We start from the raw sequence: 27615 nt of genomic DNA on the forward strand, positions 1-27615 counted from the left end.
TGAAAGACAAAAAGATTGGAGGGAAAAAATCCCAAATATTTAATACAAACTCACCAAACTATTGACCTGAATATTTTAAAGGATAAGAGTATAACTGACCAGGGATCATAATTATATTGAAATCAACTTTTTTTTTCCCTAAGAATACTATTCAATTGAATTAAATGGAAATTTAAGATCCAACTTTGTAATTTTATGGTAATGGTGGTAACGGTTGAATAATGGTGAAAATGATTTTTCTTCTTTCTTTTTTAATGTAATTCTTATTAAATTAATTACAGGACATAATTGTCATTCTATTACAATAATTTTTTTCATATATAATTAAAGTTACTATATAAATAATGGGAACAATGAGTGACAACCGTATACCAAAAGTTACATGCTCATGGCTCTGGATGATACATCGGATTCACCTTCTTGCAACTCTGCATCAGCAACCTCAACATTTTCCTACAACCATACAAGCACGGCTAATGTAATTAGCTGCCAAGCAAAATATTCGACACATGATGATCAGATTAATACCAAATAACAAGATTAGGGTAGGGTACCAATCCTACTTATTCTCCTTTGAAATCAAAGCTCATAACTCAACACCAAAACTGCACCTAACAACCCTTGCTTCCCACTTTTGTTTTTCGTTTTTTTTTTCATACAGCATTTTGAATCAACAATACTATTCTCGGTCTACTATACTTTCTTTAGGCAAGAAACTTCCTAAATTTGATTAGCATTAGCACAAGAATCTGGGAATCATGATCATATCACCTCTCATATATTATTATATCTCAAAATCCAGTTCAAACCAAGGTTATAGATCAAACAATGTGTAATATATACCGCTGATTCCTTTAGCTTATATGCTGCAAGGTAACGCTCCAATGCACCATCTCCCCGAAGAACTTTCCCACCACATCCAGTAGCATTTACTGAGCCTACAGACTCCTCATCAACTACAACAGCGTCTATTCTATCACTTCCTGTTTTCACATCAGGAATCTGAAATATGCACAAATGAAATGAGTTAACAGAACAGCTAATTGCTTTGTGTTGCCAGTATAACTTTCATCTCCTCCCACCCACAGAAGAAAAAAAAAAAAAAAAAAAGCCTTCACAGTCTTATATACCTCATACATTGCTTCAGTTAGAATACTCTCTAGTATGGCTCTTAAACCCCTAGCACCAGTATTCTTAGCCATTGCCTTTTGGGCAATCAATCTTAGTGCTTTTTCTGTAAAATGTAGCTTCACCTGAAATATAACTTCCAGTGCTAAGACAGAGAGAGAGAGAGAGAGAGAGAGAGAGAGAGAGAGAGAGAGAAGAGAGGGAGAAAGAAATGGACACAGAGATAGAGTATCATACAGCATTCATGCTAAATAATTTCTTGTACTGCTTGCCCAGAGCATTTTTTGGTTCTGTGAGAACCTGTCAACCAAAAATAAGAAAATTATACAAGTGAAGACGTTGGTTATGCTAAGTTCTAATTAGTCTGGCTTGCTCAAGTTAAAGTGAATCATGAGAATGAAGCACACAACATCCCCAGGGCATCACATACAGGATCTAAGTATGCACTTGATAGGGTGCAGGTGTAATCAGGGAATCCATGTTCTCTAATTGTGGCCAAAAATAAACCTTTCCTATTACCAGTTCAAATTTGGGGATGTACAAAGTTTAAATAGATATTAATGACATAAATACGTACAATAAAACTGAAAAACATGTACTTCAATTACTACTTTGCACAATGATGAAATCAAAAGTCAATGAGTACTAAAGATGCTTTTATCGGCAAGACTTATCATTGACAGCAGCAAGTAGATCGCAGCTCAAACACTTAATCGTCCTTTCTAGAAAAGACTAGTTTAAACTAAGAATATGCTGTCATAGTGCTATTTTATTCTGATATAAATTTTGCTATTTTATTTTAAGTAGAACTTCTGATTTATTTGGATTTTGCTATTTTATTTTAAATAGGACTTCTGCTTTACTTAGGACTATTTGTAGTAGGACTTTACATAGATGAATTTTATAAATAAAGCAAGCATATTCTGAGATATAAATCGAGATTAGAGGCTCTCTCTTTAACGAGTCTTGAGGTAATAGAGCTCCCTCCATCACAACAATCATAGGTTCAATAAAGCAAGGAAGAAACAAAAATAAAGGAAAAGCTGTTGCAGCTGAATATTCGGCAGTTCATCGACCCATGACCAGATCCTTAACCAGAGAACTCAATGTGCCAAGTGTCATGGGAGAATCAAGGGATGATCTGCGAGCATTACTCAAGGAAATTCAGGCCCAGAATGAAGCTCAATTAGCACTATCAGAATCCTGCATGGAAGCACAAATTCAGGCTCTGTCGCAACAAATACAGGAGCTGGTGGAGAACTCAAACCCAACCCGAGGCAAGGAACTTGAGGTAGGGATCGGCAACAGTAACAACAATCACTCGAAAAGTCATTCCGAGCCAATGGAAGATCGTCTTGTTGCTAGAATGGTGCCAAGATATTCCCAGCTAGATTTTCCAATGTTTGATGGTTCTTACGATCCTTTAAGCTGGTTGCATAGGTGCGAACAATTTTTTGCTAATCAACGGACGTTGGAGGAGGACAAGGTGGGGTTGGCAACATTCCATCTGTTAGGAGAAGCTCAACTATGGTTCTACAAATTGAATCAGGAGAAACCTGAGATGTCCTGAGCAACTTTTAAGGATTATTGCAACCTGAGATTTAGACCACCCCTCCAAGGAAATCCCTTGGAAGAGTTGATCAACCTAAAACAGACAGGAAGTGTAGAAGAATATCAAAAGCAATTCCAATACCTCTTAGCATGAGCTAATACGATTCAGGCAGATCAGAGAGTTGATCTTTTTATTGTTGGATTAACCAAAAGTATACGGTTGGATGTCGAAATGCAGAATCCTCTCCATTTGGTCATAGCTATGAATCTTGCTCGATCCTTTGAAAGGAAAAAGCATAGGGGTAAGAATGTAGGCCACCAAAAAAATATCTAATTGAATTAGAAGCCTATGCAAGCTCCTTCCACTAGCAAGACACTGTCGGGGATGGTAGCGAGCTCCACGACTATTTCCGAAAGTAGTAGCAGTGCAACCCCATTTATAAAAAAATTATCTAGAAGATAGGAGGGCAAAAGGATTGTGTTACAATTGGAATGTGTTAAATTTGGGCCAGGCCTAACTCACCCCAAAAGCTAGCTCAAGGGGGAGGAGTGCCTATGGCCCATATAAAGGGCACATTACCCCTTTCCACAACCGAGGTGGGATTCAACACACCCCTTCACGCCCAGAATTTTTACTGGTGCATGGCACATTTATGGGGCGCCCCAACATCGGATGGGGAGGCTCTGATACCATGTTAAATTTGGGTCAGGTCTAACTCACCCCAAAAGGTAGCTCAAGAGGGAGGATTGCCCATGACCCATATAAGGACACATTACCCCAACACACCCCCTCACGCCCAGAATTTTTTACTGGTGTGTGTCACATTTATGGGGCGCCCAACATCAGATAGGGAGGCTCTGATACCATGTTAAATTTGGGCCAGGCCTAACTCACCCCAAAAGCTAGCTCAAGGGAGAGGAGTGCCTATGACCCATATAAAGGGCACATTACCCCTTTCCACAACTGATGTGGGATTCAACAGAATGAATTGTATAGCCCCGAACATCAATGCAAAAAACTATTTTAGTTAGAACTGGACGATACTCATGTGGCATCTGAAGAAGAAGGACAATCCGGCAATTTTATTGCACGTAATCACAGGCCTGCAGAATCCCATAAACATGCATAAATCCAAAACCATGCAACTAATAGCTGAAATAGAGGGTTGTCCAATGAAGGTGTTGGTGGACTCAGGCAACACACAAAATTTTCTTAGCCGAGTAGCAGCTCAACGCTTGAAAATAGCAAGTGATCAACATAATATAGTCTGCAAGTGATAGTAGCAAATGGCTAGAAAACTCCTAGCATAGGGAGGAGCAAGGAAAAACTATCCATCGCAGGTGTGTTTTTTCCAATCAACTTCTACATTATACCCTTAGATGGTTTTGACATTGCTTTGAGTGTTCAATGGCTGCTCACATTAGGCAAGATAGAGCGGGATTTTAATACCCTAACCATGAGTTTTCAATGTGGAAACCACTGCATCACCTTGGAGGGACTTCAGTTTGATCCTCTACCATAGGTTCACTCGATTAGATCCACCACTGACCAACAGCCTTTGAATGGATTACTAGAGAAATTCTCAATCCTCTTCCAAGAACCCACGGGATTGTCGCCTATCAGGAAATATGACCATCGCATCTGTTTACTTTTGAATTCTTCGCCGGTAGTGGTCCGACCATACCGCTATCCTTACCTTCAAAAAGATAAAATTGAGAATAGTGTGATAAGATGTTGCGCCCATGAATTATCCGTCCAAGCCATTCTTTTTTCTTCACCAGTATTGTTGGTTAAAAAATAGAATGAGGCATGGCGATTTTGTGTGGACTACCGTGAGCTGAATGCTAAATCAGTGAAGAATAAATTTCCGATTCCAATTGTGGATGAATTACTTGATGAACTCCACAGAGCCCAGTATTTACTAAGCTGGACTTACGATCCGGCTATCATCAAGTCCGGATGAAAAAAGAAGACATGGAGAAAACAACATTTCAAACTCATCATGGGCACTTTGAGTTTCTAGTCATGCCCTTTGGTCTCATCAATACTCCCTCAACATTTCAAAAATTAATGAATGAGGTATTTCAACCTTATCTTCAAAATTTTGTTCTGGTTTTCTTTGATGACATTCTGATTTACTGCAAAACATGGGAGGAACATTTGCATCACATACAATTAGTATTCCAGTTACTTCGTTCCCACTGCTTGTCCTTAAAATAATCAAAATGCTCATTCGGAGAACAAGTTTATATTTGGGCCACATTATTACTGCAACAGGTGTATCCACGGATGCTACCAAGATTCAAGCCATAACAGAATGACCCCTCCCACATTCTATCACGGCTCTACGTGGGTTTCTCGAGTTGATTGGCTATAGAGAAAATTCATTCAAGATTATGGTACCATCGCTGCATCGCTCACACAACTTCTCAAGAAAAATAGCTTCAACTGGAATAATGAGGCAGCAGCTTCTTTTGCAAAATTGAAACAGGCCCTGATTCAAGCCCTAGTCCTCTGCTTGCTAAACTTTGAAAAGGAATTTGAAGTGGAATGTGACGCATCTGAAATTGGAATTAGTGCTGTTTTGCACCAACAGCAGCATCCTATTGCCTTTTTCAATAGAAAATTGGCCATTCAACATCACAAATTAGTTGCCTATGAACATGAATTGATCGAATTGGCTAAGGCCATTCAACATTAGCGACTTTATCTTTGGGGAAGGTCTTTTGTCATCCGAACGGATCATTACAGTCTCAAGTATCTCTTAGAGTAATGTCTAGCCACATCTCCCCAACAACATTGGCTTAGCAAATTGATAGGCTTTACTTTTCGAGTAGAATACAAGATGGGCAAGCATAATGTAGTGGTAGATACACTTTCTTGCCGACATGAAGAGGAAGGACAATTGAAGGCAGTTTCTTCTCCCATCGTTATGATATTTGATGCCATTAGACAGGAGGTTGCAAATTCCACAAAGTTATCTCAGTTGCAACAACAAATTTTTTAATGGGCAAATGGATGTCGCGTGGACAATACGCGATGGGTTGCTTCTCTATCATAATAGGATCTACCTTCTTCTGGATTCACCATTAATCCCTACGATAATAAGTGCTGTCCATGATGGCACTCATTAAGGTATTCAAAAAATGCTTCATCGCATTCACAGCAATTTCTTCTAGACAGGTATGAAGTCGGCAATTAGGGAATTTATTGCTTCTTATTCTATTTGTCAAAAAAATAAAACATCAAACTTGCATCTTGCGGGGTTACTTCAGCCCCTTGCACTTCCATCTTAGATATGGTCCGATATATCGATGAATTTTATCGAAGGTTTGCCGAAAGTGAAGGGTAAGACTGTGTTATTGGTTGTAGCGGACCGTTTTTCTAAATATGCATATTTCCTATCACTTACACACCTTTACACAGCAGTGAAGGTGCTCATGTTTTCTTTTTCAATACTGTTAAACTACATGGTGTGCTCGAGTCAATTGTCAACGATTGGGACGTTATCTTCACCAATAATTTTTGAAAGGAGTTATTTCGTTTGGTGGAAACAAAATTGACCTTTTCTTTGGCTTACCACCCTCAATCGGATGGATAAACCGAAGTGGTGAATCATACCCTTGAAATGTACCTGAGATGCTTTATCGGTGACAAATCCAAAAGTTGGGTGGATTGAGTAGCATGGGTGGAATTTTATTATAATACTTCCTTCCACACAGCAATCAAAACCACGTCAGTCCATGTTGTTTATGGCAGAGAACCACCTCAATTATTGTCCTACGACCCAAATTCTGCTCATGTGGAGGCTGTCGATGTGGTATTAAAAAAACGAATCAAGTTTTGGAAAAAGTCAAATTTTGCCTACACCAAGCTCAAGCGCGCATGAAGCAATACTATGATAAAGGGCACATAGATATTTCTTTTGAGAAGGATGATTGGGTTTAGCTTCGTTTCCATCCCTGTCCGTTTCACTATTACAAAACAGCAAGGAAACAAGTTGCTGCCAAAGTTTTATGGCCCATTTCAGGTGTTGCAAAACATAGGAAATGTGGCCAGTCAATTGGCTTTGCCTTCCTCTACCAAGATCCATGATGTCTTCTATGTTTCTTTGCTAAAGCCTTTCAAAGACATTCCGCCAACAACAATGCCCACATTACCACCTGTAACAGATGGTTGCGCATTTCCAGTACCAGCACACATTATCAGGGCACATCTCAACCGAGGGATTTGGGAAGTACTGGTTCAATGGACTGGTTTAGCAACTTCCAATGCCACCTGGGAGACTTTGGATGACTTTCAACAGGCTTATCCAGACTACCAGCTTGCGGACAAACTATTTTCCGAGGGAGGGAGTGATGTTATAGACGTTTTTATCGTCAAGACTTATCATCGACAGTAGCAACTAGATCGCAGCTAAAACACTTAATCATTCTTTCTAGAAAAAACTAGTTTTAGATGAGTTTTATTACACTAAGAATATGCTGTCATAGTGCTATTTTATTATTGAAGAATTTTGAGAAAATTTAGAGAATTCTTGTATTTCACTCTTAATCTTTACAATTGGTCTATATGACTATTTATACACAAAGAATTATATATAAACAGAAAGCAAATAATCAAATAATAATTACAGAGATAATTAAGGATCCTAATCAAATCAAATCATATCCCTAGAATCAATTAGGATCAGCAAATAAGTCAACACTCTCCCTCAAGTTGGTGCAAATATGTCGCACATGCCCAACTTGCAAATCAAATTATGGTAAATCTTGTTGTTGAGCTCTTTAGTAAACACATCCGCAAGTTGCCCAGTAGAAGTTACATGAACTAAGCTCAAGACACCGTCTGTTAATTTTTCTTTAATGAAGTGCCGATCAATTTCAATGTGTTTCGTCCGGTCATGTTGGACTGGATTTTTTGCTATACTTATAGTAGCTATATTGTCACAATACAAAGTTATCTTGTCTCTCTCGAGCAACCTCAACTCCTCCAATAACTTCTGTAACCATAAGAGTTCACACACACCTTGGGCCATTGCTCTGTATTCTGCTTCAGCACTTAATCGAGCAACACCACTACCACTTTGTTTTTTGCTCCTCCAGGTGACAAGGTTCTCTCCCACAACTGTGCAGTAGCTAGAAGTGGATCTCCTGTCATCGAGAGATCCTGCCCAATCTGCATCTGTAAAAGCTTCAACTCGGAGGTGACCATATTTGGAGTAAAGAAGCCCTTTTCCTGGCGCAAACTTTAGGTATCTTAAGATGCAAAGTACAGCCTGCATATGAGTCTCGCGAGGGCAATGCATGAATTGACTGACTAAGCTAACAGCATAGGCTATATCCAGTCGAGTGTGTGAGAGATAAATTAACCTTCCTACCAATCTCTGGTATCTTCCAATATCCACGGACTCACCAGTTTCTGCTTCCAGCTTGTGATTACTTTCAATGGAAGATTCTGCTAGTTTACACCCCATCATACCAGTTTTTTCAAAAAATCCGGAATGTACTTTCTTTGGGAGATGAAAATTCCTTTTTCTGATCTAGCCACCTCGATACTTAGGAAATATTGCAGTTTTCTTAAATCTTTGATTTCAAATTCCTGAGCCAACAACCTCTTTAGTTGAGTCATTTCCTCTTTGTCATTGCCTGTCACCACTATATCATCAACATCAACAAAAAGAAGGGTGATCTTACCCTTGTGATGTTTGATAAACAAAGTGTGATCAGCATTGCTTTGTTGGTAACCAAAGGACATCATGGCTCTGCTAAACCAGTCAAACCAAGCTCTAGGAGATTATTTTAGCCCATACAAAGCCTTTTTTAACCTGCAAACCTTTCTTTATGTCTTCTCATCAGTGAATCCAGGAGGAATTCCATGAACACTTCTTCCTCTAAATCTCCATGGAGGAAAGCATTCTTCACATTAAACTGCTGCAAGTCCCAGTCCAAGTTGGCTACGCAGGGTAACAGAACTCTGATTCAGCAAATGTCTCTTGGTAATCCACTCCATAGGTTTGGGTGAATCCTTTAGCAACCAATCTGGCCTTAAACCGTTCAATTGTGCCGTCAGCTTTGTATTTCACTGAACACCCATTTACAACCAACGAGTTTCTTCCCAGGTGGGAGAGTGACAAGCTCCCAGGTCTCATTTTTAGCCAATGCTTTCATCTCTTCAATCATTGCTTCCTTCCATTTAGGATCTGCAAGAGCTTTCTTTCAATCCTGTGAAATAGACACAGAGGAAATAGATAAGACAAAGGCTCTATAGGAAGGAGACAAGGATTCATAAGAAACAAAGTTAGAAATAGGGTGTTTAGTACAAGATCTGACCCTTTTCTTTGTGCAATAGGTTTATCTAAGTCATTGGCGTATTCAAGAGTTGTGGATAACTCACCAGAAGAAGATTCTTGACTCTGAGTAGACTACATAATTGCTTCTTCTGCCTTGTCTCTCATCGAATACCTTCTCAAATCTGGCTTGTCCAAATGGCCAATTCTCTCTCCCTGATTGAACATCTCCCCCTATCTACTATAACTCAAACTTTCTAGTTGAACCATATCATTCAGAATCACAGAATTCGGGATCACCTCTTCTTGCTCATTATTCTCCCCCTGAAGAGGTGAGTGGGTGGTACTGAAGTAGGGTTCAGTTTCTCGGAAGGTAACATCCATACTGACTAAGTATTTCCTAGAGAGAGGATGATAACACTTGTATCCCTTCTGTGTTGGAGAATATCCAACAAACACACATTTAAGGGCCTTGGGATCCAATTTTCCTGCCGTCCTAGTATGGACAAAGCAAACACACCCAAATACTTTTGGTGGAACAACGTATGAATTCTTCCCTTGTAAAACCACCAAAGGACTCATAAAATCAAGCGTCTTGAGAGGCATTCTATTGATAAGATAAGCAGATGCAAGGATTGCATCTCCCCAATATGCTTTGGGTAGATTTATGGTGAACATAAGAAATAGAGTTACCTCCAATAGATGCCTATTTTTCCTCTCAACCACGCCATTTTAAGCATTAGTATAAGGACAACTAGTCTGGTGTACTATCCCATTACTCTCCAAATAAGCAGAAAAGCTACTATCCATGTATTCTCTTCCATTGTCAGTTCTCAAAATTTTCACCTTAGTATCAAATTGAGTACAAACCATCTTATGAAAGGATTGAAAACAAGAAAAGACATCACTTTTAGCTTTAATCAAATAAACCCAAGTCATTCGAGTGCAACAATCAATAAAGGTGACAAACCATCGATTACCAGACAATGAGACAGTTTGAGTAGGCCCCCAAACATCAGAATGAATAGTCGCAAAAGGAATTTGACTTTTATTATGACTCAAATGATAGGATGTTCTAGTGTGTTTAGCATACTCACAAGCATCACAAAATAGAGAATCAAATCGAGTTCTAAGGCAAACAAATTAGGATAAAGTTTTTCTAAGGCAAAAAATAATGGATGCCCTAACCGTCTATGCCACTGTATTATTTTCTAATTGACATTCTTATTTTCTCCAAAACAGGCTTGAGATATCGAAGAACCTGAATCACCCTTCAACATATATAAGCCATCATGCAGCCTACCATTGCCAATCCTCTTTCCTGTGCGAAGATCCTAAATAACACAATGATTTGGAAAGAATTCAATTTGACAATTAAGGGCATTGGTGATAGCACTGACAGATAAAAGGTTGACAGAAAAGTGGGGAACATAAATGACAGATGATAATTTAATGTTGGATGTGCAAATAACAGAACCTATTCCGAATATGGGAGTAAAAGAGTCATCAGCAATTCTGACACTATCTTTGGTTAGAAAAGGAAAATAATTGAGAAAGCCTTTAGAAGAATCTATCATGTGTCTATTCGCACCAGAATCGATAATCCATGGAACATTATTAAGAGAGAAAGCATTACCTGACTTTACAAAATTAGATGTGGCATAGGAGGACGAGTAATCAGAGTTAGGAATCGAGACCCTTTTACCTTCTGCCATAGTAAAGATTTATGAACCGTGAAAGAATAGGAGGTACCCAAGGTTGTACACACAAAAGAGCCCAATCGATTCACCAAAAACCGAATAGCAGCACGAGAAAGCCGAAAAGATGGTCGGAATCGTCGCTGGAGTGATCGGAGCGGCGAAGCAGCGTCAGACCATTGGTCACGTGCCGGGACGCGATGGGTCACGCTCACGTGCGAGCTTTTCTGGCGTCGGAGCTGGGCAATCGGCAGCGACAGTCCTAATGCCGGCGGTGAGAGGAGGAAAGACTCCTATATGGGTTAATACCAAAAAATGTAGATATAGGGTTTTAAAACCCTAAAGAGGAAAAAATTGAATTTGAACCCTAAAATCAGGAAAAAGCTATGATACCATGAAGAATTTTGGGAAAATTTAGAGAATTCTTATATTTCACTCTTAATCTTTACAATTGGTATATATGACTATTTATACGCAAAGAATTATATCTAAACAGGAAGCAAGTAATTAAATAATAATTACAGAGATAATTAAGGATCTTAATCAAATTAAATCATATCCCTAGAATCAGTTAGGATCAGCAAATAAGTCAACAATTATGATAGGGATTTTGCTATTTTACTTTAAGTAGGATTTTTTATTTACTTGGATTTTGCTATTTTATTTTAAGTAGGATTTCTTATTTACTTAGGACCATTTGCAATAGGACTCTATTTGTAATCTTTATTTATAGAGATGAATTTTATGAATAAAGCAAGCATATTCTGAAATACAAATCGAGATTAAAGGCTCTCTCTTTAACGAGTCTTGAGGTAATGGCGCTCCCTCCAACGAGCTCCATCACAACATTCATAGGTTCAGCAAAGCGCGGAAGAAACAGAAATAAGGGAAAGGCTGCTGCAGCTAAAAATTCGGCAGTTCATCAACCCGTGAAAAGATCCTTAACTAGAGAACTCAACAATGAGGCTTCTTAAGCAAAAAGCCCAACTAGGCTGCTAACCAGTCAATACATTTTCAAGTATAATCTAAAAGTTGACATTATTAAGCCCAATATTTACAAATAAATACTTGTGACAGGACTAAACTCTGCAATCAGTTAATGAAGTAACCTCCAATATTCTGAACGACTGGCCCAAGAATTCACAAACAGCCCAATTATATCGAGTATTCATATGCAGCCACAAAGACATGGTAAGGGGAAAAATCCCACAATTATATGAAGTATTACCCGCACAAGTTGGTCCTCTGTAAGAGCTGTCAAGCTAACTAATACAGGAAAACGGCCAATAAACTCTGGTATAAGGCCATATGCTACAAGATCAGCACTCTCAGCCTGCAACACAAACATTAACTCGGGTTAGTATATTGCAAGTTCCATCCATATTCCATAACCTTCCAGCTAAAAAGCCAACATCTTAATGAAGTCTTATTAGGGGAAAAAGGAGGATAGGAATGAGGTGCAAGTTTATGTTCCCATCAGACTGATTCAGAAGCTCTCCATTCTTACAGATTCAAGCAAAGATGATGTGACTGCAGCATTAGTTACTCCACCTGCTCTCATGTTAGCACGAACAGGTGCTCCAAATCCAATTGATGCATCTTGCCGTCTGATAAATATCACAAAAAGTTTGAAGTTTCCAGTTTATAATGCCTTGAAACATGATAGATTATATTTCATAGATAAGGGAACATTATCAGAGTTCAGAAGAGATTACCTCTCTGAAATGGTCTTATCAAGATCCACAAAAGCTCCACCAACAATAAACAGGATATCCTTTGTATCTATCTGCAGGATATATGTACATACATGTACAAATTCAAAAACAAATTTGCATAGTAACAGACAATCTAGACTAGCAAATATTTTCATGTTTAAATGATGATGTCAATTATAACTGAAAAGTTTTCTGGCGCCAGGTAAATTGTTTCCAGAAATATGAGTTTCCAATTGAAATAAAATAGAAGAAGAAATTAAACTGTCAACTGAACTATAAACTTTTTGGTTTTGGTCTTTTAGACCATAAATATCCAACTGAATTAGTTGCAGTTGCCAAATGATAAGAAGCAGACTTACAAAAGGAGAAAAAAAAACACTCATCAAAAGTAGTTTCATACTTTCAATAACGCTAGCAACAACATGCTCTGCAAACTTATTTCTTTCAACTCATGAAAGCCCCAAGTCCAAAGTTGACTATATTGTTCCTTTTCACAGTACTGTTACCATTGAGGCCAAACATTCTGATCGTGGTTCTAAATCATTCATACCACTTGAGCCCATGTCATAATTATTCTACCACTCCTAATATGTGATCCTACAGCTTAATCTAGTTGTTCTTCAACACCTACACCAACCTAGGTCTACACTCCATTTTGAACATACCCAAACAATCAAGACAACCCTTGAAGCAAGTTTTGTTGCTGGGATTATAAAGTATAAATTTGATTTAATAAATATCTTTTGGCTTAATGACCAAAAACATTTCCAATTTTTACCCAAATCCTTAACTTGAGCAATTTCACCCAGAATCCTAGATTGCAAAATTAGCTCAAATTCTATACGCGGATCATAATTGAAAATAAAATTATTTTATAACGAAACAAAAAACAGTCTTATTTATTCAATCTCCCCTCCCTCACTCTCTCTTCTCCCCCACCCAAAAAACAAAAGGACAAATTAAACTTAAACATCCTCATCTTCTACTTCACCGATGTATGATTCAAATTAACAAACCCATAAAATTTCTATATGTTCATAGAGTGCAAGGGAACCCCTCTTTCATTCTTTTCCCTCACACATAATGCACTACTCAAACCCCCTAATCAAATAATTATGAATTTGTAACCCACAAGCTTTAGTCCCCACCATTGCATTCACCACCTCCTTTCTTGTTGTGACGTTTGCCTATCTCCCCCACATGGAAAGCTAGTTTATGATTTCTCCAGTGATGACAATATTGGTCACTTCCTCTAGCAAGTTTATTATATATATAGCTTTACAGTTGGGTGATTCTTGGTTTTACTGCCAAGGATATTCAACATTGTTTTGTTCTGTTAATTATTTGTTGGAGGTTTAATACATTTGTTGCTGTTGTCTGGGATGGGTCTGGATTGAGGCTGAAATGGTTGATTGGGTTAAGGATGCTGTAACAAAGCTATATGGTTCCAATATTTTTGTAAAACTTGGGATTTAGAGTGGCTGGAGATGGGGTAGTGCACAGATGTAATTTTTGTGAAGTGAATCCAAAAATTGAGCAAAAAGAACTGTTAATGTAAGAACTAAGCCATACGAATCAAACTTATTCATTAATTTGATTTGGTTTTGGCTCTTCATCAATAAGAAAACAAATTTAACACAGTACGGTTTTTTATGATTTATTAGAGATATTATATAATTTCAATATAATTCATAAATTTATATGCAATTAAAATTATACTTATGTGTGAGTATATAAAATAAAATAAATAATTAAAAAATGCACGTCTAGAACCCTAAGGACATATTACGACTAGAGAGTAGAGTAGTTAATAAGATAAGTATTAAATTTGGGTCAGACCTAACTCACTCCAAAATCTAGCGTAAGAGAGGAGGAGTGTCTAAGACCCCTTATAAGAGAGTCTTATAAGGAGTGTCTAAGACCCTTGCAAAGGCACATTACTCCTATCCAAATCGATGTGGGATTCAACATCCCCTCTCATGCTTAGGACTATAATGGAGCATCAAATATTCAGCCAAAACTAACTCACACCAAACACTAACTTAAGGGGAGGAGTGCTAAGACTTAGGACACATTACCTTTATCCCAAACCGATGTGGGATTTAACACACTTCTCATGCCCAAGACTATACTGGAGTGTGAAATATTTACAGGAGACCCAACGTTAGTGAGAAGGCTCTAATACCATGTTAAATTTGAGTCAGACCTAATTCACTTTAAAAGCTAGTTAAAAGGGAGGAGTGTCTAAAACTCTTATAAAAGACATATTACCCCTATCCAAACCCACGAGGGGTTCAACGGTTAGTAAAGAAAATATAAGTATAAACAGAAAGGGATGTAGTAGTTATAGATTGGTTATGGAATTTGTTGTAATCAGTTAGTATGTGTGTGACAGTTAAAGTATATTGGGTATAAAATGAACAGAAGGCACCTGTATTCCTCATTCAAGAATCAATATCAATACAGATTTTCTTCTTTCTCTATTCTCCCTAATTTCTGTGATTGAGAATTTGCCATATGACAATTGGCATTAGAGCACTGTTCAAGAATGGGCTTTGCTTCCAAATGAATTTCTGGGATCGCAATCAGGTGCAGATCAGTAGCAGTCTTCCCAAGTTACAAGTTTCTCCTCCTATCCTTCTTCTTATTCTTCTTCCTCCTCTACTCTACCTTCTTCCTTTCTCTATTTCTTCTTCTTCCCTCTAATTTTTCTTTCTTACTTCCCAAAATTCCCTTCCCTTCTTTCCCTTATTTTCTTCTTTCTTCTTGACAACATCTTTTTTCTTCTTCTTCCTTCTTCCCTGAGATTTCTTCCCCTTTTTCCTCTATTTCTTTTTCTTTCTTTTTTCTCTGAATTTTCTTCCCTTATTTTCCAGAAATTTCTTTCCACTCTTTTCCTTTTTGTTCTTGTTCTGTTTCTTTTTCTTGGCAACACCCTGTTCCTGCACTCCTTTCTTAAATTGTTGAATTAAATTCTTTCTTCTATTGCTTTCTGATTTTCTTCTATTCTTTTCTTCCACTTCCAGCATTTCAAGAACTGGTTTCTTGGAATACTTGAAATTTTCTTTCTTTTACAAACAGAATTTGAACCCAATCAACTCCACCAACTATGGAACTACAGCCTTGAGAAAAAGGAAATTACCGAGTTTTTGTGAACATTTAGATAGAGGACTTCAAAGACAAAATGAGATGCTAAAAGAATGGGATCAAATATTTGAAAAATTGAGCGAATCAATTCAAGTGGAAATGGGAAATGTTGCATTCTTTAGAGTTGCACTATAATATAGTCCATTCCTGAAGCCTAAAAAAAATATGATAGTGGAATTGCAATTCAAGATAATGGAGAGGAGGAAGAGGTTGATATTGTTGGTGATGGAGAGGAGGAAGAGAATGAAATTGTCGGTAAGGGAGAAGAGGATAAGGTTGATATTGTTGGTGATGGAGAAGAGAAAGATGTTGATATTATTAGCTGTGAATTTTTAATTCTGGAATTAAAGATGATGATGGACAGAATTTTGAAGGAAAAAAAATCAGAATCTCTAGAGATTTTCAGTACTGTGGAGGTAGACTGCAATTTTTGTCAAGACCTTAAGCACATAACTAAGCAGGATGACGTTCTTGTTGCTGGAGTTTAGGGCATAAAGTGGGATGCTATTGAATTGCCTTTCCAATGCATGGAAAAAATTGTGCTCGCCATAGGAAAACCTTGATGGACATTGTGATTTCTTGGGGCAGTGGGGATAAATTGAGATTACCAATACAAAAGGACCATGATTACAAGTTCTATATTCTTGTATTTTCCTAATTTTCATGGAGGATAAATGGGAGAAATCAAGAAGGTTGAAGAAGAAATTGATCTTGAAGGGGGCCACATTTGTAATTCTTCAAGGAGATGAATTTGAAAGATAGAGAAGGCAGAGAAAGAAAGGCAAATAGGAAGAAAACCAATTACAGCATATAGGATGTTGGTTTTGAAAATTAAAATTCACTACAGGTCATAATAGTAGAGCATGTGAGTCTATAATGCAACACGTTTTTGCTGATTGTTGTTCCTTTCTCCATTCTTGAGGACCAGAATGATCTCAAGGAGTGGGGAATATCATCATGACTAGGGAGTAGAGTAGTTAACGAGTTAGTAGGAAAGATAAGTATCAATTGAGATTTGAGAGGGAGGAAGTAGTTATAGGACTGCTATGGAATCTGTTCTGATCAGTTAGCATGTCTCTGACAGTTACCAATAGTTGATTGGGTATGAGATGAGCGAAATGTGCCTGCATTCCTCATTCAAAAATGAATGTCAATGCAGATTTTCTTTCTTTCTACATTCTTCTATTCCTTCTTCCTAATTTCTGCATTTCCTCCCCAATTTCAGTGATTGAGAATTCTGCTATATGATAGAACATTAACAATTAATGATAACTTTCAAAAGAAGCAATGCTACATTCACTAAACTAAATCAGAAGAATATTTTTGGTTGTTACCTGTATATTATCACCTCGAGGATGCTTCCTGGCCCCCTTCTCAGGAACATTCACTATCTGACAAAAAGAAACCATACTTTTATTCCGCAAGAAAATATCACTAACAATTCTAAAATTAATTCCTTTTTTCCCAAAGAAGGTTTCACTACAAAAGATGATTTTCAAAGAGTTCTCATCCACCACAATGGCAATAAACACTCCAAGGTGCTAGAGTGTACACCTATAAACAGAAATGCTAAGAAAAGCCAAGGCGTGATATTTAACACCAAAGGTTATGGTAAGTCAATCATTTTGGCCTTGCATTTGTACTTGAAGAAATCGTTCATAAAATAATAATCCTACTAAAATCAGAGCAACAAACACTCAAAGGAAGAAAGAGCAAGAAAACACACCAATACACAGAAGTGCTAAAAAAGCCAAGGCATGACAACCAGCATAAAAATCTGATAAAATTGGCACCAAAGAATTACAGTATGTCAATGTCTTTCATCTTGCACTAGTACTTGAAGAAATACTTCATAAAGTAATATGCCTACTTAAAAGCCAACATAATTGTGGCAATCTGTTCATATTTCTTTCCTGGTATGTGTTTAAACCTGTTAAAGGTTAGGTGCAGTGTTCCTGTTTTTGTCTCTTGGAGCATTAGGAGAAGCTTCGTGTGGAGTGAATACTTTTCTGTGCTAAGTATTGATTGAAATGACTTCCAATAGTACGACCCATGTCACTGAAATTATTCCCCCACCCACTAAAATTACTGAGCATAAGTTGAAAGGGCCTAATTATTTAGAGTGGAGTCAGAAAATTAAAATTTATTTGCAAAGTGTTGAAAAAGACATCCATGTAACTGAAGATCCCCACTAATAATACTGGACAAACATGGCTTAGGGATGATGCCCGTTTGTTCTTGCAAATTATGAATTCAATTGACAGTGATGTAGCTGATCTAGTTGATCACTGTTAACTAGTGAAAGAACTAATAGACTATTTAGAATTTTTGAATTATGGCAAAGGGAACATATCCCTGAATTTATGATACGTGTCAATCCTTTTATCGTGCTGATAAAGGGGGCAAATCACTCACCACTCACTTTATGAAATTTAAAAAACTCTACGAGGAGTTGAATGTTTTGTTGCCCTTTAGTGCTGATATCAAGAAGCAGCAAACTCCGAGAGAACAAATGGCTATTATGAGTTTTTTTGCTAGTCTCCCTCCAGAATATGAGACTGCCTCAGATTCTGTCTAGTTCTAAGCTTCATTTCCTTGAGGAAGTCTTTAGCAGATTGCTTTGCATGGAAAATCTCCTTGCTCAACAATCTAATACTTCAGTTGTCAAAAGAGTGAAAGGGAGAGATGCGGGAAACAAAATGCCCATAAGGGTGGAGATTCAGTCTAGAGCAGTGATTCAAGTGATATTATTTGTTATTACTGTAAGGAACCTGACCATGTGAAGAGAAATTGTAAGAAATTGCAAAACAAGAATCACAGGACTGCTAATGTTGCTGCAACCCGCCCTTCTCTTAAGAATACCGTTCCCATCTCAGTTAAGGAATATGCTCAGTATCCGAATCTGTTGAAAAGGTCCACTTCAATAACTGCTAGTATCGAGTCAGCTAAAACTTGTCCTATCTCCTCTTCACACAAATGGATCATTGATTCTAGTGCCACGGATCACAAAACAGGTAATTCTCATACTTTTGCTAGCTTTCGACTACATAAAACACCTTCTCATGCTACTGTAACTGATGGGTTAACATATAATTTTGAGAGTTTTGGGACCGTTAAGCCTACTTCTATTACCCTATCCTTTATGCTGAGTTTACCCAATCTTGCCCTGTGAGTAAACTTACCAAAAACCTAAATTTGTCTTTTTTTTTTCTGATCACTATTTTTTCAAGAAGCAGATTATTAGTAAAAGACATATATGTTGTAGCCTCTACATTTTGGATAAGTGGGTATTGGAGGCACATTGTCGATTGGGACATCCTTCTTTATCAGTTTTGAAGAAATTATACCTTCAATTTCATAATGTATATTTAGTGGAGTGTGAGTCATGTCATTTTGCCAAATATCACCGAAACTCTTTAAGTCCTAGAATCAATAAACGAGTTAAGTCTACTTTTGAATTAGTTTATTCAGACATTTGGGGGCTGTCCTGTTGGGTCTAAAACTGGATTAAGATATTTTGTCACCTGTGGATGATTTTTCTAGAATAACTTAGGATTTATTTTATGAAACAACATTCTGAAATATTTTCTTATTTTTCTGCTTTTTGTGATGAAATTAAGACTCAATTTAATATTTCTGTGCACATTTTGCAAAATGACAATGTTAAAGAATACATGTCAGACTCATTTTAGACTTATATGATTCAACATGGCATTCTTCATTAACCATCATGTGTGGATACACCTGCTCAAAATGGAATTACTAAAAGAAAGAATAGGCATCTTCTTGAGATTGCTTGAGCCCTATTATTCTAAATGCAAGTTCCTAAGCAATTTTGGGCTGACGCTGTCTCTACCGCATGCTCTCTCATTAATCGTATGCCTTCCTTGATGCCTAATGGTGATACTCCATATGGGGTACTCTTTCCTAGTAAGTCATTGTTTCCATTAGAACCACGTATTTTTTGTATAACTTGCTATGTTTGGGATGTCCAATCTCATGTGACTAAACTTGATGCTAAAGGTTTAAAGTGTATTTTCTTGAGATATTCTCATTTTCAAAAGGGGGTATCGGTGTTATTCTCTAGACGTCAACAAATATTTGATCTCAACTGATGTGGTCTTTTTCGAGAAAATCTCATTCTTTTCTGCAGCACCACCACCACCATCTACTGATCGAGGAGAGCAAAATTGAGTGGCTCATCTACAGGGTCACATCAAATAATGGAATTTCCACTAGTTTGTCTTCTCCTCCACAACCCACTAAAGGAATCTCTTCTAGTACTTAGCTTTCTGCCAAATCGCCAATGGTTTAAGTTTACTCTCAAAGACCAGTACTCAACATATACATATCCTGCACTAGAATGTTATTCGCCATCGGATCCACCACCGAGTGACTTTAACATTCTCATTAATCTTCGTAAAAGTAAACGACAGTGTAAGTCCACCTATTCTGTTGCTAACTTTCTATCTTATGATCACCTGTCTTCTTCTACCTTCTTAATTATCTCTCTACATTCTATTTCCTCACCTAAGCCATTCTGGATAGCGTGATGTAATGCTTAAAAAGATCAAATCTCTAGATGATAATCATACTTGGGAACTCATGGATTTACTCCCAAGACAAGAAGGTTGTGGACTGTAAATGGTATTTGCTATCAGAGTTAATCCAGATGATTTTGTAGCGAGAGTTAAGACAAGTCTTGTCGCTAAAAGATATGCACAAATCTACTGAGTCCACTATTCTAAGTTTCTAACACCTCCCCTGTGACCAAAATGACCTTGGTTCGTTTGTTCATTTTCTTAGCTGCTTCTCAGCATTAGCCTTTACACCAGTTTGATATCAAGAATGTCTTTTTGCATGGTGATCTCCAAAAGGAGATGTATATGAAGTATCCATCAGGATTTGTTGTTCAGGAAGAGTATGGAAAAGGGTGTCATTTGAAAAAATTGTTGTATGGTTTAAAACAGAGTTCCTGTGCTTGGTTTGGCAAGTTCAATTAAGTTGTTCAAGAATTTGGACTGAAAAAGAGCAAATGTGACCACTCAATCTTCTTTAGACATTCAAATGCTATTATTATTCTTCTAGTTCTGTATGTTGATGATATTGTCATTATAGAAATGATTATGCAGGGATCTTTTCTCTAAAATCCTTATTGCATGCGAGTTTTTATGCTAAAGACTTGGATGAGTTTAAATATTTCTTAGGAGTAGAAGTCATGAGAAGTAAAAAGGAAATTTTTTTTGTCTCATTGGAAGTATGTCCTTGACTTACATAAACTAAAAAGTTAAAAGGTAAACCTTGTAGCACACCAATGATTCGTAATATATGTCTCACGAAGGATGATGGAGCTATGATGACCCATAGAGGTACAAGAGGTTGGTTAGTGTTAACCAACATAGAAGATTTCTAATTAAGAGGATTCGGGTTTTTGAGATCCTAATTATACTTAATTATAGAGATTTTATTTTTATTGTAAATGTTTCTATATTAAGTTGATTCTTTATATATAAATACTCAAATATCATAAAGATAAATTCAATTGGAATAGAATTAAAAATTCCTCTCAAAATGCTTCATGATATCAGCTTTTGCCTGATTTAGAGCTTTAATTCAATTTTGGACTTTCAAATCTAGACAACCAAATTTGGTACTCACCTACCTATACCCATTTTTCTTCATCACCGCCTACCACATTCGAGTCGTAACCCCTTCGCCGGCCATCTACCAGCCTCCAACGACCGAGATCTAGGCGCATGTGACTCACGTGCCACTCTCCCTCGGCGTGTGAGCTTGTTTCCGGCATAGATCTTCACACTTGAACCTCATCGTTACCTCTGAACCTCTCTTTCCAGCCTGTTTCTGCTATTTCTTGTTGGATTTGGTGTTGATTGGGTGTTTTGTTGGTGTAGGCAGCCTCCAGTATTTGGGTATTCCTTTGCTTTGTTGTTGCTCTCTATTATGGCAAAAGCAAAAAGGATTCTTTGCTAAGAAGGGTGTTGATTGGATATTTGTCTTAGTTGGACAATCTCTTTCCATTGTTGTTGTTGTTTTCTTGTTATTTTCTAACATGTCATCCCTTTATAGTACTTTATTGATTATTGATTTTGGAGCAAATAGACACATGATGGGCTCCTCTAAACGCTTTCTTAATTACCTTCTATGTCTACAAAAGAACACAGTCAGAATAGCTCATGGTTCTTTCGTTCTTGTCTTTGGAACTGGATTGATTGTTTGTATTTCCAATATTAAGTTATCATCTATTCTCTATGTTCCTCATTTTCCTATTAATCTTATATTTGTCAGTACTCTTACCAAATCTCTTAACTGTAAAATTGAGCTTTTTCATGACCAATGTATTATTTAGGACCTTCAAAATGGAAAGAGCATTGGTTATGGTAGACCACTCAATGGCTTATATATGTTGAAAGAAAATCTGAGTTTGAATTTACCTCGGACTCTTTTTGAAAGAAATTAGGATATCAACTAGAAAATCATACAGTGCATCAACGGTTAGGACACCCATCCTTTTTTATTTTAGAAAAACGTTATCTTAATTTATTTTTCAAGACTTAGTGTGGTTCTTTAGTTTGTGATACTTGTGAGTATGCTGAGCATACAAGAACCTTTTATCCCTTAAGTAACAATAGAAGTATGATTCCTTTTGAAACCATCCATTCTGATGTTTGGAAATCTACTCAAACGATCTCACTATTTGATCATTCTTAATTTGTTACTTTTACGATTGTTGTACTTGCATGACTTTGGTTTATTTGATAAAGGCAAAAGTGATGTGGTTTTTTGCTTTCAACCTTTTCACAAGATGATTTGTACTCGATTTGATACTAAGATAAAAGTTTCTATTACACTAATAACATCTAAAAGGATACTTTCCCAAAAACAGCTTTGAACCTATACCCTAAACCGGCTCTAACTGTAACAGTCCGGCCCAAACTGACCCATATAATTTTCAGGCCCATTTTTCGCTTGGTCCAAAATGGTTAGCCCAAGTTATTTAATAGTTTTTGACCCGCTATTATATACAATTTAAATTTTATGTAAATCTTTGATGTAGGACGTGATAATTCTCACTCAATTTTACAACGTCCCCATTGCGATCTTGTTGCACTGGATTAGATACAATTGCTATGCTAGGACTGGACCCTCAGGTATTGTAGTTCGCTAGCGCCTCAGGCGGCTTCACCTCGTTCAACATGGATAGCTCTTTCCTCGCAAGCCTACTAGCTCCGCACAATTTTTTCGCACAATTTTCTAATCTAGGTGGCTCTAATACCAATTATAACAGTCTAACCCAAACTGACCCAGATAACTTTTGGGCCCATTTTCCACTTTACTCAAAATGGTTAACTCAAGTTACTTAGTAGTTTTTGACCCACTATTATATACAATTTAAATTTTTAGTAAATCTTCGACGTGGGACGTGATACTAACTGTGAAAAGTTTGAGAATCAAATAAATATTTTTGCCTCCTTGGAGGAACACTTGGAGTTAACAAAAGCATTTGGGCTCCTAATTGCTTGTTCAGAGCATTTTCTAAAAACAACACTAGAAAATCCTATAGTTAGCAAATCTGAACCATAACTGAAGTGCTACACGTTGTGACTTTGCAGTTTTCAGCATTTGGGTCTTCAGCTGCTAGTTACCAGTAGCTAATTGCAAATGCTAATGCAAATGTCTTCTCACTTCGAATATTAGGATCATCATCATTGCTGATATAGCCATCATGGCCACCATCACCCTCTTAGTTGCCGCTATCAATTAAAGATCACTACCATCACGACCACCAAAAACAATATGGCTTAACATAGTAATTCCAAAGACAGAAACCATATATCTACCAAATAAGCTCTCTATTTATTACTTGTACATCATAGTAAAATCATAGTAACTTTTGAAAAGAAAAAAATATATGATAAATCATTCCTAAAATTTCCATAATCAGTGTTCTACAAGTCAAGTCAAGAAACTTGATAGGGACATTATATATATCAATCAATCAGTAGTGCAGAGATAAGTTACTCACAGTTCCTTCTAGCATTTTCAATAATGCTTGCTGGACACCCTCACCTGAAACATCTCTGCTAATGTTTAAACTCTCAGACTGCAAAATGATCACAATTAAGAGAGGTAGGAAAAAAGAACACCTGAATATTAAATTACCCGGATGAAATTATAGAAAATTCAAAGAACCTTTTTAGTTATTTTATCAACTTCATCAATGTAGACTATCCCTTGCTGAGCCGCTTGCACATTGAACTCAGCCGCCTAAATGCAAAAAAAAGCATAAACCCAGCATGTAATTGAATAACAGTTATAAAAAGAAATAGGCTAATGACCAAAAAAGCTAAAATCTTTCCATGAATGATCAATTATACTACATCCTATTAATTCAATTCTAGCCCCTATCTTAGCATTTGTTTCAATTTTAGAAATTTGAATTCAAATTAATACAAACATCTAAAAAATCACAAATGATCAATTCTAGCCAATTCTTTTGATTTTACAAATATTTTAAGACAAAGTAGAAATTTTTTGTGAAATGAAAACTTGAGGGAACTTCATAACTACTTTTGCACATGAGAAACATGCATATTCTAGTGATTAATGAAGTTCTCACTAGTTTTCATATTGATGTCCAAAGGCATAAATGATTTTAAATCAAACTTTGTTGAGGAGCAGATTTACCAACTTGGGTGGAAGGAACTGGAATTTTGAGAAACATGCATATTCTAGTGATTAATGAAGTTCTCACTAGTTTTCATATTGATGTCCAAAGGCATAAATGATTTTAAATCAAACTTTGTTGAGGAGCAGATTTACCAACTTGGGTGGAAGGAACTGGAATTTTGAGTCCCTGTAACCAATGCCCTCTCTCTCTCACACAGTCACAAACACACAAATAAATGAACATGTTATACAGTATACATTAAGGTTTTATGAGTAGAAACAATTTATCCAAAGTACAAGCTAGGAACAGAAGTTAATGTTCAAGACAACATATACTCCAATGGAGCAGTAGATGCATCCAGAGCAGCACTAAGCACATATAGCGTGTGATTAAGAATAAGAAACAACAATAAGAAGCCAGATTCAAGATATACCGCAAGTAATTTATACAATATGGACTCAACATCTTCACCAACATATCCAGCCTGCAAAAAGAAAGTACTAGCTGTTTCAATTGGACAACATGGAATAGAAAACATCATCCATAAGTGCAACCATGGAAAAAATTTATATCAAATGGAAAGAAACAGCAATCAAGCTTTGCTGATCACTTTAAGCACTGTTGAGATATCGCCGAGAATATTGCCTACTTTAGCAGCTATAAATATGTGCTAATTGGGGCCTGCAAAATCAGTCTAGGTTTTATACTTCCCAATTAGTTTTCTTCCCCTTTTTAACCTTAATTAACGGTATATACTCCTAATTAGCTTGAGGGAATAATCAAGCTGTTCTGTTCTCAGAAGTCTTCATTCTTTTACTTCTTGAAACAATATTATTAAGTGAAGCGAATTACAACCATTGCACTGTCAAGGTTCCTTTATCAACAAAACTTGATAATAGACAACAGAAGACAACAACTAACGGAACACAAAAAAATAAAGGAAACAAAGGAATTAGATCACTAGTTGGATGTATAAGTTAACAATTCTGCATGGATGTACAACACTTACTGAGAGAGAATAATGTGGTAGTTTAAGTGATTCATAATGAGACATTAATTTAAAAGTAACTTGCCTGAGTTAAAGCTGTTGCATCAGAAATGACAAATGGTACATTAACAAAGCGCGCTAGAGTTTTTGCAAGCAAAGTCTTGCCTGTTTCACATGCAAGTAGAGCACAAAGTCTGGATTATAAATTCTGAAGCTTCAGAGAAGGGCTAACAATGTAAGAATGCAGGAAGTGCTGGTTTATATTGCTTTGCTAGCTGCAGGAAGAAATACATGTAAAACAAAATGGCAAAAAAAAAAAAAAATAGAGACTACCTGAGCCAGTTGGGCCCATCAAGAGCACATTGCTTTTATCTAGCTCCACATTATCATCATCATCTATGATAGATGAAGTTCCTGATTCTGCTCCTGACCTAGTGTCATATTGAAGAGGTCACTTTTTGTACTAGTTTGTTTCATATATTGACTAAGATAAGAAAAATTAGAGATCACATTTTGAAACTGCTGAATGTTCCTAAAAATGGGAATGAATAACCGTCATCAGCATGAACCTATAGATACGTAAATGTGGAGGTTGAAATATTAAAAAGTAAGGAAGCAAGTGAAAACTAACCCTTTCTGCACAGAGGCATGGTAAATCCTCTTATAGTGGTTGTATACAGCAACAGAAAGCACCTGCAACACAACCATGAACCATCTCTCTACTACTCTTAAAAGATTAAACAAAACCAATATCAAACTAATTTAATGAATCTAGACACATTTTCACAAGACTAAGTGTATAATTTAGCGGTTGATGTTATTAACCTAGAATGACAAATTGCTTACGACATGTTTGCTTTTCAACTTATTTGAAGTACCAGCTTCTGGAAATAAAGGTCCATTTATGCAAATGGATAATATCAAGGTTATATTGCATTGACCCACAGGGAAAAAAGAGTAAAGATTCAAAAATCAATTCCAAATGATAAAGCAAGAACAGGAGTAGGTATCAAGTTGACGTACAACTAAATTAAGGTTTATAAATTTAATGAACTAGAGGATATGATTGTCATGCAATTTGGAAGCTGTATCAACTAACACATGCTTATGCATTGTGGGAAATCATAAATTCAGTATAAATTATATAATAGATAATGATGCCTGAGATTTATAATAATCAGAACCCCAATTTTGTCAAACATCAACAAATAACATATTAACGCCGAATATGTTATTTAGTAATTGGAATAGTAACGTATAATACAAATGATATAAAGCTAGAAGAGCAAACCTTTTTGGCTCTGTCTTGACCTATAACGAACTTATCAAGACCCTTGCAAATCTCCTTTGGCGTGGGTAAGTCCTTCCCCAAATTAGATCCACCCCATCCACCAGTCCTTTCCCCTCCTCCAGCTGCTCTACCATTTGATCCACTTCCTCCACTTGGCTCGGTGGCTCTAATCACATTAACCCCAGGGGCAAATGGTGGGCCAGGTGGAGTATGAACTGCCAGGACATTCTCACCAGGTGGAGGCAAATTCTCAGGTGGGTCCCCTGCGTAAGTCCTGAGAGTGTCCCAAAAGGAGGCCCTGAGTCCATTACTAATAGCATTGGTGTAATCCTCCGGGGAATCTTGAGTGGCGTTATCCTTGGATTGTTTGGTGGAGTTTCTGTTTTTGGGTTTAGAGTTAGTAACTCTGCCAATTTCAATGAAGCTACCCTGAAGAGGAGCAATCTTGTAAGGACGGAAGTAATAGGCGGTTTTACAACTGGGGCAAAAATTAACGGCTTGATAGCTGCTGCTAGTACTGTTAGGTCCTCCAAGACTGGAGCACTCTTGATTGGGATCCAACTCAAGATTAGAAGAAGGAAAGTGACGATTCGAGAAGAGGAGATCCATGTGCTTGGAACAACGAGGGCAATTGGTTTCAGCCCTAATTTTGCGAATTTCAGAATCGCCATCATTAGAATTACCACCGCCGGAGCCAAAGCCTTGGTTCCACTTGTATCTCTCTTGAAGTCCAATAAGCGACTCTCTCCGGCGGTTGCACCCGACGTTCAGATAATTTAAATGGGTAGAGATGGTGGAGAGCTGAAGGAAACGGTGGAGAGAGCGATCTGGATGAGAAAAAACCAGAGGTATGTGTTTAAGCTTCCTCCATCTTCTCATTGCAGACATGATTAGAAGATATAATGAAATGAAAAGGAAGAGATCTGTGGAGAACAAATTGACGAAGAAGGAGAAGAAGAAGAAGAAGAAGAAGGAGAAGAATAAGGAGAAGAAGAAAACAGCTAATATAGAAATATAGAAGAGCAGCAGTTGAAGAAGCTGCAGAGAGCGTTTATAGGGGGAAACGTGGAGAGAAAACTTTCTTTCCTCTTTCCGCTAGTTTATCATCCTTGTGCAAGC

At 37.1% G+C, this 27615-nt stretch overlaps 1 protein-coding gene across 2 annotated transcripts; it reads right to left on the minus strand.

Annotated features, from left to right (window-relative positions):
* Nucleotides 1–219: 219 nt before the first annotated feature.
* LOC110605112 (CLP protease regulatory subunit CLPX3, mitochondrial) lies at nucleotides 220–27615 on the minus strand. 2 transcript variants are annotated; one of them, XM_043952826.1, is made up of 16 exons: nucleotides 26497–27615; nucleotides 25837–25898; nucleotides 25539–25636; nucleotides 25291–25370; nucleotides 24651–24701; nucleotides 24370–24423; nucleotides 23740–23814; nucleotides 23573–23650; nucleotides 16863–16919; nucleotides 12382–12452; nucleotides 12174–12273; nucleotides 11895–11999; nucleotides 1366–1428; nucleotides 1131–1253; nucleotides 844–1002; nucleotides 220–453 (listed from the first exon to the last, which is right to left on the minus strand). In XM_043952826.1, exons 1-16 carry the CDS (start codon nucleotides 27382–27384, stop codon nucleotides 379–381), a joined length of 2139 nt encoding a protein of 712 aa, XP_043808761.1. In that variant the 5' UTR covers nucleotides 27385–27615; the 3' UTR covers nucleotides 220–378. The 2 variants fall into 2 exon arrangements, with proteins under 2 accessions (XP_043808761.1, XP_021599127.1); XM_021743435.2 differs by lacking the exon at nucleotides 24370–24423.

The sequence above is a fragment of the Manihot esculenta genome, chromosome 17 (assembly GCF_001659605.2).
Source record: "Manihot esculenta cultivar AM560-2 chromosome 17, M.esculenta_v8, whole genome shotgun sequence".
Classification (NCBI taxonomy): domain Eukaryota; kingdom Viridiplantae; phylum Streptophyta; class Magnoliopsida; order Malpighiales; family Euphorbiaceae; genus Manihot; species Manihot esculenta.

Bases quoted from the DNA above. Each gene is read 5' to 3' on its own strand.
- LOC110605112 (XM_043952826.1), bottom strand. From the start codon at position 27,384: ATGTCTGCAATGAGAAGATGGAGGAAGCTTAAACACATACCTCTGGTT. The intron at 25,637-25,836 runs GTTAGTTTTCAC...ATATGACACTAG, and splicing joins CATGCCTCTGTGCAGAAAGG to GTCAGGAGCAGAATCAGGAA. The intron at 24,702-25,290 runs GCAAGTTACTTT...TTCTTTTTGCAG, and splicing joins ATGCAACAGCTTTAACTCAG to GCTGGATATGTTGGTGAAGA.